The 17,098-nt window shown below is 37.0% G+C and overlaps 1 protein-coding gene across 4 annotated transcripts in view; it reads right to left on the bottom strand.

Annotated features, from left to right (window-relative positions):
- PDHX (pyruvate dehydrogenase complex component X) overlaps positions 1 to 17,098 on the bottom strand; it is a 39,560-nt gene that overhangs the window by 20,916 nt on the left and 1,546 nt on the right. For 3 of the 4 annotated variants that reach the window (XM_027703834.1, XM_027703857.1, XM_027703842.1), the window contains exons 2-4: positions 12,027 to 12,110; positions 7,258 to 7,358; positions 616 to 821 (exon numbers count right to left, since the gene is read on the bottom strand). In XM_027703834.1, coding sequence (XP_027559635.1) covers positions 616 to 821; positions 7,258 to 7,358; positions 12,027 to 12,110 — 391 coding nt within the window. Of the gene's footprint in view, positions 1 to 615; positions 822 to 7,257; positions 7,359 to 12,026; positions 12,111 to 12,261; positions 12,287 to 17,098 lie in introns of those variants that run through there. The other variant, XM_027703848.1, reaches the window with a different exon arrangement.

The following is a 17,098-nucleotide window of genomic DNA, read 5'->3' as shown; positions in this document are numbered from 1 at the left end:
TCCTGCAAGATGAAGCAGTGATTTATAGATTATTGTTACCTGATTAACACTCTGGGGCTGACTCCCCCTCCAGAATGTTTACAATGCTTAGAGCACTTTAACAGATTAAAACAAAACAAAACAAACAAAGACCACATAAACCCACTCTTTCGAGTTTTTCACATTCCACTGTTATGAAAATTAGAAGAATATCAAAAATACAAGAGTTTGGAAGGGTTTTAGAGTGTGCCATTTGTTTGGTTTTTTTAAAGCTCCTAGAAATAGAAATAGGAAACAAGTTATAGATGCACTGAGCATCTGATGCATAAGCATTAGTGTTCATTATATATTTACACAACTTCTTCCTAATTGTAAGGTTAAAATCCTTCATAAAGCAATTGCATGTCAGAATAAAAGTACATTTTATTCTAATAAAATTAGATTGTTTGAACTGACTTATTGTGCTTACAAGCAAAGAAATATTCTAGGCATGCAAGCCTTATTATCTCTCACATACTGAAACGTTCTTAAACTAACAGCCTATCACTTAAGGTAAAAAGGGATAAAAGACTATTTTTGGTTCATGTATACTAATCTAACAAAGAGTTTCATTTCATAACAAACACAGAAACCTACTGCAGTTTTCCAGGCTGAGGTTCCAATTTAGGAGGAACTGCAACTGAAGGACTTGCAGGAGCTGAGGGACGTGCAGGTGGCGGTGGAGCCTGAGAAGATGGATCACTATCAGCAGCTGGTATTTCAACTTGCTTCCAGTCCTGTCCTTCCTCTACCAGCAGACCAATTAGCGAGCCCAAGCGTACATTTTTGCTTCCTTCTTCCACCTAAATTTAAGGCAATGAGAACATTAAGTTACATATTGTGCTCCCTACTCTAATATGACTAAAAATGGTAGATGTGAAAGTTTCAGGCATGTTAATGACAATTCATCAGTAAAATATATCCCATTTTATTCCTATTATTTGTAGCAGTAAACCTGCATTATATGGGAAAACTGTGGTTTAAGCATGTTTTAAAATGGCTTTTTGTGGTCTCTGCTAACTCATGTTTCTTCTTCCCAAAATCCCCCACGGCCAGTTCTTATCTCTGTCTCAGGAATGTCCTGAGAAGATATCAAGAAGTCTTCTCATTGGTCTCTTGTTAACCCCTTCCTTATTTGGCTGTTCCCTGCCTGATTGGTGTTTTGTAAGACCCCTTACCTTACATGGTCCCTTTTGACCCTCCCAAGAGCTTTATAAACCCCCTAACCACAATAAACTCTCTCTCTCGCCTCCTCTCCACGTGCTGTGTGCTGTCTCTCTCCGGCTGCCATGGGAACACGTGGGTGGGGGGAGGGGTGAGCACCTAACCCCTCCATGCGTCCAGGACCCTGAAGAAACCCCTGGAGCTGGAGTAACCCCTTCCCTATCCACCTCAAGCCTTCGGAAATGGAACCCCACAATGGGAGGAATGGACCCAGAATTATTAGTAAGATGACTCAAGACTGAAATGAACTATAACTGCTAATATAAGGTTAGGAATATTAACCTATATCCATAAATTCCATACACCTCAAGTTAGCATTCAGAAATCAAAGCAAGATTTTAAACACAGAGCCTTTGCAGCTCAGAACTAGAATAGACAAACTGTTACAATTTTGCTTAACTTTTCATCTCCTGGATTTTTGAGTCATTGCTTCATTTTCACTATTCACAATACCAAAAATCCTCTGCATAAATCTCAATGAACCCAAGAATCTCAGATGTAGAAAGAGCTGAAATAAGTAGAAGGACTTGTGGGCTCTGATGGATGAGAAACTGGATGTGAGCCAACAGTGCTCATAGCCCAGAAAGCCAAACCTATCCTGAGCTGCATCTAAAGCAGCGTAAGCAGGAGGTGGTTCTGCCCCTCTACTGGTTAAACCCCACCTAGAGTGATGTGTCCAGGTCTGCAGTCCTCAACACAGGAAAGACATGGACCTGTTAGAGCAGGCCCAGAGGACAAGCCACATAGATGACCAGAGGGCTGGAGCACCTCTCCTACCAACACAGGTTGAGAGAGCTGGAATTGTTCAGCCTGGAGAAGAGGCAGCCTTGGAGAGACATTACAGCAGCCTTCCAGGGGCTTTTTTATATAAAAAAGAGTGGGAGGGATTTCTTGTATGGGCAGACAGTGACAGGACAAGGGGAAATGGTTTTAAAATAAAAGAGGGCAGGTTTAGATTAGATGTTAGGAAAAATTTCTTTAGTCAGAGCATGGTGAAGCACTGGCACAGGTTGCCTAGACAAGCTGTGGCTTCCCCATCCCTGGAAGTGTTCAAGGCTAGGTTGGATGGGGCCCTGAGCAACCTGATCTACTGAATAGCATCCCTGCCAGGGGGATTGAAATGAGATGACTTTAAGGTCCCATCCAACCCAAACCACTCTGATTTTATGATTCTATTACTGTCTGTACACATAACCAAGAAGAGTCAAAAAGGTGCTAACTCTGCTGACAAACCAACAAAGCACAAGTGACCTTGACAGGGAGAAAAAATTGGAGGAGATTAAGAGCACAGTGAAATAAAGTTCCCTTGGAACTGTTGCCACGGCAGCACGGTGCTTTAGTCACTAACACACATAAAATAAAGTAAATGTTTATTGCCTCCACTTAGGAGAAAAATGGACAGAACTTCTGCTGCCTCATTCTGCAGTGGAATTTTTATACAAAGCAGTTTCAGTTCACACCAATTCTCATTTTGGTCACAAATGAGAAAATGGTCATGGATATTAATGTTAAGGAAACTTCCCTGTCTGACTATCCAGGAGCCACTCTGACAGTTACGTTTGCTCCACCCCAGATTTTCACTGCTGGGACTTAAGCCCCTTTGCATCGGTCAGCTCCAGTGACCCAATGGGTGCCCCACTTGACTCCCTGCACACCCCACACAGTCAGACAAGGTTTCCTTACTAGCTCAGCCCTCAGTTTCCCACAGCAGAGTCCCAGAGACCTGGATTCTTAAAGCAATTTTAATTGTGGCCCAGTAACACAAAACCAGTTTGAGCTGGTGCCTCTGGGGAGGGACCCCAAACAAAGGAACCCCTGGGCTTTTATATTCTCATAGTCTGTACCCCTGATAGTCTGGGATCTTCCTGCTGTGTAGTTGGCTCCTGCAGTGTCTGAGCATCCAGTCACCCAACCAGTGCCACAGGTTCCTGTGGCACTGTGTTGTGCAAAGGATTGGCACTAGGTCATGGCCCCTTTCCTGGGATTCCCTTTCCTGGGTTCCCCCCACCCAGGGCACAACCTGCAGCTCACACTGCAGCTGCACACCCCGTTACGTGCTCTAAACATATTCCTCAACAATTAAATACAGTTCTTAAACAATCATCATCTGTTTTGTTCCAAATTGAACTAAAATATTTTAGGAAAAAAAATAAATCAGTGTTAATTTGAGAAGCAACTCTACTGAAAGAATAATCACCATTCTGACATTACCCTTCTAATGTTTCATTCAGTTATTTAATCTTTTACTGCATTTTACATTGATCAGATGTGATCATTAAAAGACCTATTCAGACAGAAAAGGAATATATATGCATGACTTTCTATTTTACTGTTAGCCTGCTATTTCTTAAATCATACATACTTAGATTATACAGTCAAGAAAAACCAAGAAGGCTTACAGAAATTCAATTAATTTAACCTAATGAACCTCCTATCTTTAAAGGTAAAACCCACAACTTTAGACAGACAGTGTGCTATTTTGACTCAGTCTTCCACACAGAACTCAGCCAAGATGGTTCAGAATTGTAGTTGGAATTAAAAGACACAATTTTTTTCTCTCATTTCTTTTAGGAAGTGAGTAAAATTCAGTCAGATGCTAACTCAGAGGCACAAAACATTCTTAATTTCCCATCAACTACATCACATCTGAAAGTTCTAAGTGGTCCTTGGAAGGACAGTCTTTTCAATAAGAAATCATCTCCCCATCCATAAACCTGACACAGCTAATTTTATAAACTTTTCACAAACAACTACTGAATACCCAATACAGTGCAAAAATATCCATTGGATAATGCAGAAAGACTACCAAGGATCATACCTGAGCTGTAGAAGAAAAAAAATTAAAAAAAAAAATTTTTTAACTTATTGGTCTCCTGTTATTTGTTTTCAAAACATTAGGTTTCTTCTGTACTTTTTAGGAGACTGGAATAAAGGTCTTTCTATTCTGTACTCTAGTACTTCGGCCCACCATCTCTAGATTCCTGGGATTAAAGGAATCCATTAAAGCTTGGCTTTGCATAGTGATCTGTTCATGTTCCTCCAATAAAGCTGCCTCTCTCCCTTTAATCTGAAAGATATTATAGTTATTTTCAACTTCCTGGAAGCTCCTTCTCAGACTCAGCTCTTGGCATAGGATTGTGGTTGGATGATATCGATATCCTAGCTAAGGAGGAACGTCACTACTCCATGATACTGGTATCACACAGATGCTGCAAAATCTGGCTTTGATCTACCAAAAAATGTGCCACAACATCAACACACACAAAGAAATTTTGAAATTTGTAATACAGGACAGGAAACAGAAAAAAACACAGCTTCTGAAATACTAATGTTACTTGTAGTCATCATGAATTACTATTAAAGAAAGTTGAAAAAAAATCAATATTGGAATTTGCTATTTTTTTTCTTAATATTTCTCTAGGATTAATTTGTTAATACTTTTGACAGAGACAATGCCCATATCTCCTCCTCACATAATTTAACAAAGGAGTGTCTGCAAATGCAGAATAGGTTGCACAAGTTTTTTGTCTAGGCTATTAAGTGCAAAATAATTTTTTTGAAACATTCAAAGCTGAAGAAGACAATTAAAAATTGTGAAAGCATTACTAAGCAATTATTTAAATAACTAAAGGGAGATTAAAAACAGATTAAAAAATACATCTGATGTGAGACTTCATCCTGGGACAGCAGAATAGATTCTTTGAAGCTTATTACATGTGTTGCTCCACAGTTGAAAACAAAACCTCAGAGGTTTCAAGGTGTTACCAAAAAATTAAACATCTGGGAAAAAATACTCTAGCAGTGGAATTAAAAGAAGGAAAACACTTACAGAAATATTACTTGTTAATATAAACTAGTGCTTACATGCAAGTTATCCTGTAGAAATTAAACACTAATTACAATTTCTTGTAAATCCTGATAGATTTCACTTGCAGCTGAGTTCCATCTTATACCACCTCTCCTCCCTACCCAGCCCCCCACCTATTTTGATGCTTTGATTTTTGCAAAGGATGTTGCCTTTGCTTATACAAAAAAGGAAGATTCTAAACAGAACATCAGTTCTTAAAAGCTGTCACATGGGACACCCTTTTGTGTTTTTGCAAAGGGTAACTATACAAATACATGCTGCTGTAACAAAATGCAACTGTAGAACAGATAGACAACCTAATATACCAGTCCAAAAAGCTTTTGTGATAACAGCAGAAACAGGTGTCTCACTGTGCATAGGGAAGAATTTGCTAGGAACTAGTTCATACTCATGCCCATTCTGCTGTTTCCTAAGTTGTTGGACTGCAATTAATATCAGTATATCTAATATATATAATTATGCAATCCACACCTCTTGTGTAGATATTCTCTAGATGACACCCCCCTGATCAAATTACATAATATTTACTATAAATACACATCTCATTTTTATTTTATTTCAAGTTCTTCCAATTCACCCTATTGTTTAATTATTGCAGAGGGAGAGAGGAAACAGCTGCAATACACCACCAGCATAGAAATGAGACTGTTTAGAACATTTCAAAGTCAAGAATTTGAGAGAGAAAATAAGAAACAAAATCACAAAATGTTAGTACTCCCAAGTAAACCTTGAAGATGGAGCCTTGGAGCGTAAGGAACACAGACTATAATTTACACGTCTTCTTTTCTGTCAAGTGAGGCATAGACTAGCCTATAAGCACCGGGAATATCTGGAAAACATGTTTTGGAACAAAAAGTAAACTTATTATTTAAGATCATCTATGATTAGCTGCACAATTTCTAAAAGGGAAAAAGATATCCTTGTTCTTGTTGGAAATGCTACAGGCTAGTTGACAGTTTAAGCCTTCACAGGACACATGAGGGAAATCCACAGATCTGAATATCGTTTGGAGAAAATTTTATAGAAGTGGTGAATATTGAAAGGGAGGTTAAATACTTACCCTGTCTTTATAAACAATTAATGATACACTTTAACTTTCCTCCCCAGAGATAAGAAACTTGAAAATATTTCCATTTTACATATTTAATGTGCAAGACAAAGTCTCCCTTAATTTTTAAGCATCAAGTATGAGCTTTCCAGAAATGTAATATTTACTTCTACATAGCAGCTGCAACAGAATACTACAGAATTATAGCCCCACCCTTCTTAATTTTGATGAGAATTAGCATCAGGTCATTTTGAAATAAGAAATACTTTTTAAAAATGTTAGAAAAGAGAAGGAGGAGAAGACAGGAAAAGAGACAGAATTTAACTTGTCTTTTTAGATCACTGTATGTAAAGGACCTGCAAGCAGACCTTAAGCAATCTAGGGTTAGAACCAAGTCCTTCATCCTGATCTCTCTTGTCCAGTTCTTACTGCTTCTGTCTTGGTACAGAACAGGATTTAAAGTCAAACATAAAAAAGGAACCCAAACAAACTCAGCATTATCTCTGTTATATATGCACATAAACATCAATACTCCCAAATTATTTTCAGAGAACTTCACACTCATCCCAGTTCTCGTTCTTTATATTAAGCTTAATCAATCTAATTTTAATACAGAAAATTATTAACCCCACGAAGTGTCCTCTGGGTCAGCCCATCTTGTATAGTGTTCCACCCTGAATGCTAAGCACAAGATAATCTAGCACAGAGACCACACATCCAGGATAAAGTACCATCCAAAATTCCACATTCCAACTAACTGATTGTGACTTGTTTTCTATAACTCAGAGTAAGAGATGTCATGAACTACAATATTGCATGAACATAATTCATAAGGTGTAAAACATACAAAACAACATAATTCAATCAGGGTAACTGAAAATCCATTACATATATACATAGAATCACGTGCTATGTACCAGTTGTCTGGTACATGTGTGAAACAAATAGAGCAATTAGTTCTCCCTAGAAATGCAAGCAAGTGCATTATTTTCAAAGCTGAGCAGAAATTCAGTTATCTAAACTAATTTTTGAGGAACTATGCTAAAAAACAGTCTAAAGAGAAGTTATATCATCCTACTCAGACATGCAGAATTCCTACCAGTATTTTAGCCAATATGCCCTCATCACTCGATTCCATGGTAACCACTGCTTTGTCCGTTTCAATTTCACACAACGCATCTCCAACATTCACTGTTTCACCTGCAAAATATAACAGAACTTAAGGATACTTATCCGAAACTTCTTTTCAGCTTATAGAAATAAGAGATCTAGCCATACAATATAGTCATTTTATATTCTTTAATATATTTTATAGCTAGTTGCTCCCCCATTGTTTTTAATCATATTGCATCTTTCCTTTCCAAATAAAACTGCCAAGATTCAAGAAACACAAACTGCTGTTACATGTTCCAAATACTCATGTTTACAGTAGGTTTTCCAAGAGAAAGTACACACACAATGAAATTTATTTCCAGAATCACATACTCAGGAACACTGTCATGAATAAAATACTGACCCTTCCATATTCATTGTCAGCCACCAGCCAGAGTAAGCTATTTAAAACTGTTTAAGACAACGGCCACAGGCGACAACATCTTTAAGTATCACAGTTCTTTAACTAGTATCTACACTACTAAAGACATTTAAATAAAAACCCCAGGAATTTTATTCTCTTTGGGAAAGCACATCTGAAAGCTTGTTTAATCTCCTATATAGTTAAGAAAGTTCTTTTAGGAACATACTTACTTTGTGAAATAAAAATATGCACAAGTGCTAGAAATTGCTTTTGCTACATTATACAAATCCATGATTAATTCTGAAGCATACTCTTCTGCTGCTTTTGAAGAATATCTGTATCTGCTAGCAGATGATAAAGGTATTAGGAGTCTGGATTATTTCAACAAATCAATACTGACTAGATGGCCAACATTAAAACTCAAATTACATAAAAAATGTTGAGGCAGTTGAACATTTTGACCTCCAACAAAATACAACTTTTTCCGTATAGAGACAATACATACAAGCTTAAAACATGCCTACAATTTTATATGAAGTAAAATTTTAATATTTCCTCATTACCAGAAATGCTGCAACCACATTACTGATCTAAACATTTAGTTGAATCCCTGACATCACTCTATTGTGCTTAAGCATCAAACAAACCTAGTGCAGGTTACCACCTGTATTTAGGTAAGAGACACATACTTTTACAAAAAAGTATTATTTTCTATTTCGGGACTACCTGAATTAGAAGGGGAAACTTAGATGTTGTATGATCCTTGCGATCTCTGCAGTAGGAAACAATGGAAGCATTCAACACTCAGTCACTTACATAGTTTTTAAGTCATAAATGTTCATATTACAGAAATTGGTAGAGAAATACATAAGGTAGCACCTGATCTCTTTAATGTAATAATCTAACAGCCACACTGCACTTTGCAATAATTAGAGCATAAACAATTTATACGAGGAAGTCAGAACTCCAGGCTCTACACTTGTGTTTTAATTTCACTGGATCATTAATTCAAGCTCATTAGGCAAGTACTTCTTAGCTGTTAAGAAATCAAATTGTTGGGCAAATTCTGTAATCTACAGAGCTGAGACTGGCAAACAGAAAGGAGCTTAACTCTCTATCTTAATCTGCGATCAGACTGTAAGTGTTCTGCACCATTAAAAAGAAATCTCCGTGCTAAGAGACCTGCTGCAATACCTCCAGCAGTGTAGAGAGACAAAGGAAATACTTTCACCCATGTGTTTGTCACACTTGACATCTCTTATCTTGGGAACCTGAGGCAGTTCACAGAAAACTAAGGATTCCCTTGCATAGGGAGAGCAAGAGGAAAAGTCTTCAGACAACCAAATAATCCAGTTTTCCAGTACTTTTTTTGTTTTCCTTCATTGCTGCAGCCATAAAGTGGTCATAAATTTGGAAGGCAATTTAATAAATGCAATTTTAAGAATAAATCATAGCAGCATTCAAGTCTTACACGTTTCAGTACCCAAGTGCAATAGAAAGGACCATAGTTATTTTCAGTAGAGATTACAAAATTTGCTATAGCTCCTAATCAATGCCTGCTTTGATGTCAATTAAAAATCAGCTTTCTCAATATCTGAGATTGGAAAAAATACTTTTACAAAGCATATCTTTGCTCTTACACTTTAAACTGAGAGAGCAACAGAAGTTGCCTGAAAAATCTGGTGGGGGGGGATTGTTTGCCTTTTTATTTTTTTTAATATAAGTTCTTACAGCTAGGCTGAGTGGTCAGGATCTCTACTGAAGCAGAGCTTCCCTGTGGGAGATCACATCCAATTGGCATTCAATAGCCTACATGCTCTGTTCAGCTACTGACAGACAAGTATCCAAGACACAGGATACAAACTGCATTCCTTAATGTACTCTTTGCAAATCAAATCAGAGTCGACTGAACATAGAGACTGAACTCCCTGGAGCTGATGTCTCAAAAGGTGGCAACAGTTACACTGCATATGGAAGCTGCTAGCACTGTTGTACATTCTATTTCCTGTCCACAATAACAAGAGGATTTTGGTCTCCTGGGCTGTCAGTCTATCATCTTTCATCAACATTAAATGCATACATAATAAATACAAGTTTTTAAAAACATATTTTTAATCTCTGTGAGAACGACTTTATTACCCACAGGAATCAATATGAAACTGCATTAACAATGAGAAGGAAAGTAAATCTGTCAATTAAATTTAGTGCTTTTTCTTCGGCAGTACTGAAATCATCTCTCCATCCTGTGAAACTGTAAAATGAAAACATTTGATATTTACAAAAAGAACAGGAAAAATTATCAAAATAGTATTATACTGACCCCTTCTGGTTATACAGTGGGAAAAATACTTCATATGGTAGCAGCTTTCTTCTTTCAATTGATTAAAAAATATTTATTTTCTTGGATATTAGATTATCAAACATTTATATTCAGCAATGCCACTACTTTTAGATGGCCAGTTCTCTGGAGGATTAAGTAGTTAAGAGCATCCCTTACAGAGAGGAGGAGTACAAGCATTAAATCACTTTGCTATTTTCTTCAAAATTTATCTAGAGGGTTTTTTTAATGCTGCCATTAGGTTTATTTTCCAGACTATTAGAGGAAAAAAAGATGTTGATAGGAACTTATTTGGTCACAGACGTGGCCAAATAAGACAACATACTTTATTCAGTTTTGGGGTTTTTTTCTAAATATAAAGTCCAGCAATAAAAATACTAAAATAGTTTTCTCTCAAAGTCCAACCATCAATTAAGATTTTATTTTAATTAACTAAAATAGGTGTGAAGCTTTTTTGCCTTTTGCATTAGGGTAGAAGTGTAGTAGAAAGACTGAGAAAAAACATTGTATGGCTTTTGCATCCTAACACCTCTTTTAAGAGGAAAGCTTATTCATTCATGTTGTAGAGCAAACAGGAATCTACTTCAACTTCTACCATGCTCTCTTTGCTTTCTTTTGCAATTTTGAATGCTATAATTATTGTCAAACAGGCTGCTGTTGATTTTTAATGTCTTACAATTATTGGAAAGTAATGAATAGAAAAAGGACTTTGGATCATTCCTTTCTTTCATAATCTTGGACTCAATTAACTGAAGCTTCAAGTTTCAAGAACACTGCTGCAATTTCTTTTAATAGACATAAACTGCCATATCGTTACTAGTAAATTCTGCAGAAATTCTTACTAGAAGTTTCATGAGCAAAAGGTCACATCCACTACTGGAGCAACAAGCTGCCTTCCAGTCACCTCTCAAAACATATTCAAAATGTGTAAAAGCAAAAGTGCTCTCATAACAGAATGACGGAAGTTGTGTCAACCCTTAAAAGGATAAGCCAAAGGAAACGGTTTACCTAGGCAGATAGTCAAAACACATTTAGTTATTCAAATTGTATCTGTCAAAGATAATAACCTTTACGAGATTTTCTCTTCTCCAGATGTATTAATCTCTTTAGCAAATCTAAAAATGTCTGTGAACAAGGTATACTCCTACAGTCATATAAAACTCTGCAATGCGTCCCGTAAAAATGGACAACTGCTACCTGGAATCCAAAGTTACTGTCAAAACTAAGTTTTAATATTATATTGAAGAGAGGAAAGGGTAGGAGGGGACATGAAAAAGGTCTCTTTACAGAACAGAAACTGATGAACAGAAACTGCTGATTCTTCTACAGATCATTTTTCATTTACATTCAATTTGTGAGAAGACAAAACTGACCCTTCTTATCCAGTTGCTCCAACATATTTTAACAGAAGGACATAGTTGTCAGAGCACAAAGAACCTAAGATAACCAGGGTTGTTAGGGCTTTTTTTTAGAGGAGTAGTTTGGCTTTTTGTTTGGGTTCTTTTAGGGAAAAATTTCCACATTCAGAAACAGGTTTATGAAAGTAATTTAGATTTTTCTATCAGCTTTAACTGTAGACTATAATTAAGATATTAAACAGGAAGCCCCAATAAGAAACTATGAAAATACCACATCTTTCCTGGTATTTCATGTCACAGCTCAATAATGAAACAGAGACTCTCCTCAAAGTCAATGGCTCTCAGACTTTCAAAGTTACAGATCAGCATGACAAAACTGGGAATTAAAAACGACACACCCACCCACAGCATGGGACATCCTAATGGAAACTTTTAAAAAATATGATCAATACAACCTTTTGGAAGGCAACTAAAGGAAAAACATTTCAGAAACCAACAATTTCAAAGCAGGTATTGTTCGAGATGACAGCATCCATATAGCAAACATTTTGCTTGAAAATACTCATCCATAACCAGAAAGAATAATCTTATTGTTATAGAATAGATTTACATAGCTGAAAAATTTTGAAACATGGCCATAGAAAATGCTGTCTTACCTTCCTTTTTTAACCATTTCACAATGTTTCCTTCTTCCATTGTAGGAGAAAGTGCAGGCATAAGAACTTTAATACCAGGCGTACCTGCAAACAAGCACATGGTTATCCAGACTAAATACTTTTTCAGTATAATTATTTTCTCAATTAACTGCTTAACACAAATGAAATTAAAATTGCGTGAATCTTAAAGACAGAACAAAAGATTCACTATTATGCTCTTTTTTTTTAAGTTTACATACAAGCATGCCCTCCAAGGAGCACGAAGGAAGACAAGGCACACTACAAAAAGAAATGGAAATTCAAGAACTCTGAATTCCTAGACCTGAAGTTTTGCTGATCATATTGAAATCCACCACAAGCACTACAACTTTCTTTCTCCTATCCTCCTCCTCCTCAACCCAGGCTGTGGAATTTTTTCCAGATTAAAGCATATCTTTTAAATTAATAAATCCTTTGCGATCCTAGTACTTCAGGCACTGACGATCTGCCTCCTTCATTGATATTTTCCAATATTTATTTATACTTTTTACTAGCTAACTATATCTACTTAGCAGAAATTGCCTAATTTCAAGTTTCAGTGATTTTATCCTATGCATCTGTTAAAAAGCTTGAAAAATTTCTCATTAGTGCTTCTTCTCATGGGTAGTTGTCTACAGAGAGAACAGGTAAATTCTTAGACTTTTTTCCTTTGACAAGCCAAATAAAAAGATCTAAAGAGTCCAATGTATTTAAGCAACACAACAGCATAACCTCTCTGGCCCTGCAACACTCTGCACCAGACACAGCCAGCTGGCAGGTCACTGCACTTTGCCAGTTGACTGAGCTGGCTCAGTAGACCCACACACAGAAACAGCACCGTGTAACAGCAACCTGCCTGCCATGTTAGTGGATTCTTCTGAGGGCAGAGCTCAGGAATACAGCACATTCCCTGGCTTCGTAGCAAATTACATCTCTTGTCACTTGATCCGCCACACCAAAGCAGTAGTCTGACATTAACACAAGGGATACTACCTTTCTGAACTTCCGAGAATAGTTATGACGCCAAAAGAAAATATCTTTTTAGGTACAATTTTGTAAAAGCAGTTTTCCAGTACCTGGCTCATTTTTGAGGCTCTTTTTTAAACTATTACGTCTGAATCTGTATTTAGTTAGAGAACAGAAACAGACACATAAAAAGTATGTTGTATACAACAGCAAGGTTCAATTCTGCTTCATATTCCCTTTTCTCTAATATCTATCAACAAGGGTTATTATCATTCAATAGGAAACAACACTACATTTCTCCCAGTTGCTATATTGCTTAGAGCAAGCAGAAACAGCTAAAAAAACTTAGAAATTTATCCTTTTTCATTTCTTTTTTAATCGTTATCTGCTTTACAGTTCAAAATTCTTCTAGTTCTTTGTTGTCCTTTTTCTTCCAGAAGCTGTGCTAAGGTACATGGAGGACAGGGAGGTGATTTGGGACAGCCAGCACGACTTCACCAAGGGCAAGTCCTGCCTGACCAACACAATGGCCTTCTGTGATGGAGTGACTACATCAATGGACAAGGGAAAGGCTATGGGTATCATCTCTCTGGACTTCTGTAAGACCTTTGATATAGTCCCCCCCAACATTGTTCTCTCTAAACTGGTGAAATAAGGATATGATGGGTGGACTGCTCCGTGGATGAGGATTTGGTTGGATGGTCCAATCCAGAGTGTAGTGGGCAATGTCTCAATGCTCCAATGGACATCAGTGAAAAGTGTCTCTTGGGGTCCCAGTGGATGAAAAGCTGGTCATGTGGCAGCCTTCTGGCTCACAGCCCAGAAGGCAAACCATATCCTGGGCTGCACCAAAAGCAGCATGCCCAGCAAGTCAAGGGAGGTAATTCTGCCTCTCTGCTCTACTCTGGTGAGATCCCACCTGGTGTACTGCATCCAGCTCTGGAATCCTCAATACAGGAAAGACATGAATGTGTTGGAGGGGGTCCAGAAGAAGGCCACAAAAATGATGAGGGATGGAACACCTCTTCTATGAAGAAACATCAAGAGAGTTGGGGTTGTTCAGTCTGGAGAAGAGAAGGTTCTATGGAGACCTTATTGCAGCCTTTTAATACTTAAAGGGAGCTTCTAAGAAAAATGGAGACAAACCTTTTAATAGGGCCTATGGCAACAGGACAAGGGGTGATGGTTTTAAACTGAAAGAGGGCAGATTTAGACCAGATATAAGGAAGATTTTTGGTGAAACACAAGAACAGGTTGCTCAGAGAGTTGGCAGATGCCCCATCACTGGAAATATTCAAGGCCAGGTTGGATGGGGCTCTGAGCAACCTGATCTAGCTGAAGATGTCCCTGCTCACTGCAGGGGGTTGGACTAGATGACCTTTAAAGGTACCTTCCAACCCAAACCCTTCAGTGATTTTTTAAAAAATGTGAAATGGAAACACTGTAGTGAACCTAATGACTTAAGCAGCCATCAGTGATCTCAACATTTTAAAATGCACCAAGAGCAGAAAGGGAGTAATTTACCCCCTAGAGCCCTCCCAGATAGCAACACAATCAGGATCATGCTCCCCCAAACACTTGTATTTTGTGGAAATCAGCCCAGTTGCATGGATGATGTTCCCAGAAGACTGCATGAGCAAATACACATATTTTTTGTCTCAGATTTATCATGGTACTTAAATGTTTTTCAGTTTAATATTACTCAAGACTGTAATGTTTAGACATTTATCCAGACAATGTTCCTTGTAATGCTGGCAAGTCCCATACGAATTACCTTCAAGGATTTTCTTTAAAAAGTTTATTCTTGCAACCTCTTGTCTTGGACTAATACACAAAAAAATGGACTAACATTAAGTATGTGAATGCCTATCTATGTTCATTTTCCAAATATAATTTTGTACTATTTGAAAAATGACTGACAAATTACAAGTTAACAATTGGCTTTACACTATACATATTTACTTATAAAGAGTATTTACAGATAGCAGCAAGCAGAAAAAGAATACATTACAGGATGCAAAGAAGTGTGTTCAGTTTCATTGGTCTAACTCGACAAGGCTAACTTTGACTATCAAAACATTATTTTGAAGTCATATCCCACAAATATCTAGGACTACCGAGAACTAGTGGATAGAATTCCCAGAAAAAAAAGTGAAAATAATCCACATTTTTAATGAGGAAAAAATTAATTTTTAAACATGGTGGTTTACATGTTTCACTTCCACGAAGAGCCACTTGATCTATTTCCCAGAACATGCTTCATACTTTGGCATAAATACAAAACTGAGCAATAAATTTGTGCAACTGCAACATTTTCCCTTCAATGTTATGAGCCACTACCACAAAACATACAATCCATTCTGGTCCTTTGATCAAGTCAGGAGAGAAGATTCAGCAGCAAGTACCCATTAAAAAGTAAAAAAAAAAAAAAAAAAAAAAAGGAAGAAGTAAAAAAAAAGTTAGGGAACGTGTCAAGTCTGAAAATGAGAAACTGCCACCTTCTCTACTGTTGTGTCCTTCAGCAGGACTGGTAACTGTAATGGAGAAGCAGAACTCCAACTGACCTAGAAGGTCTCTGACTACATCTTTAATAGCCAATACAGTAGTTAACAATCTTCCCGGGCACTTAACTACTTATTACTAACAGTCTCACTAAAACAAAATCATGCCACACAGAATAAACCCACTTGACACTACATAAAAACTGCAAAACCTCTACTAAATGGGAATTCAGATAAATAAAATGGTAATTTAAAAAAATCCTTTCCTTCATCTTTCCTCAGCTTTCCACCTTCTCCATGAAGGGATTCAATGCATATTTAGGCTGTATATCAAACAGTGAGAAGAGCAGGGCTTTAAGACAAAAACAGACCAGTAGACCTCTATCATTTCCTATAAACTACAATCTAAGAATCCCAATGACAGGGAATTTTGTATTTAAACTTACTCAGCGTAACTGAGTTTTATTACCTGTTCTTGTCCCCTTTTGATATGGAACCAGCTACAGCATTTTCACACCAAAAAAGCCTGCAGTGAACTGAAGAGAAATGCTTTAATGTGCCCCACAGAGAGGTATTTCATAACTTCCTAATACATACTCTGTAGTCAATAACTGAAACATTTACCCCAACTAGACACCAATTCTAAGACTAAGATACATTAAAAACAAAAGAAAAATTGACAGACCTCTAACATAAAGAGGTCATTCTATTTTCTCTATTTTCTATTTTTCTTCCTTCCCTATGACCAACAAACTAGGAATTCCATTCTGAATTAATTGTTTTAATTATGCAAGACAACTTTACCACCACCACAGACAAGGATAGAAACACGGAGAGAAACAAAAAAACTAAAGTAACACAACCAAACTAGATCGATATGAGCCAATACTTCAAATGGTGGCATTTTCAGAATCAGAAAAGAGAAAAAATAAAACTAATGCTAAAATAAAACTGACTTAACTTTAAATTCTCAAACTAGGAACCAAGAGTGAGTTTTATGTCCAAAAGAGCTGTAGTTTACCAGAGAAAACATGAGTTTTCTCTTTGTTTTCATTTGAGAGGCCACAATAAACATTTAAGAAAGACAACGTCACCAAGATATCCACCACCTTGAAAAGCTGTAAGGAATATTAGAAGGTTTCAGAGAGGAAAGACTGAATGAGATAAAGGAGTGATATATCCACCTTAAAACACAAAAGCTTACTGTAAGGAAGTAAAAAAGGTTTCACTCATTTCCATATCCAAATTTAGAAATTTAACTCCAACTAGATATAAAATACAGTCACCACAAAGATTGCGTGGAAGGACTGTAGACAAGAGGTCTCTAAAGAGTTAAATAACAAGACTAATTTCAAGGTAGGTAATCCTGCATTGGGCAAAAAGACAAACATATTATATGAAGAAAGAAGCAAATTTTTTCTAATAAAATTTGAAAATAAGTAACACTCATTTCAAGAAAGGGATAGACTTCCCTATATCCCACACAGCAGGTTTCGCAAAAGGAAAAGATTTTCATACTGCAAAGCTGCAAAAGCAACGAGTGCTGGAAAGAAGGGAATACTGAGATCTAAACCACAGTCATTAAAA

Source organism: Neopelma chrysocephalum, unplaced genomic scaffold (genome assembly GCF_003984885.1).
Source record: "Neopelma chrysocephalum unplaced genomic scaffold, ASM398488v2 Primary Assembly neopelma1_24, whole genome shotgun sequence".
NCBI lineage: Eukaryota > Metazoa > Chordata > Aves > Passeriformes > Pipridae > Neopelma > Neopelma chrysocephalum.
Note: the sequence above shows the minus strand (reverse complement) of the source record. Positions and strands in the feature narration are given on the sequence as shown.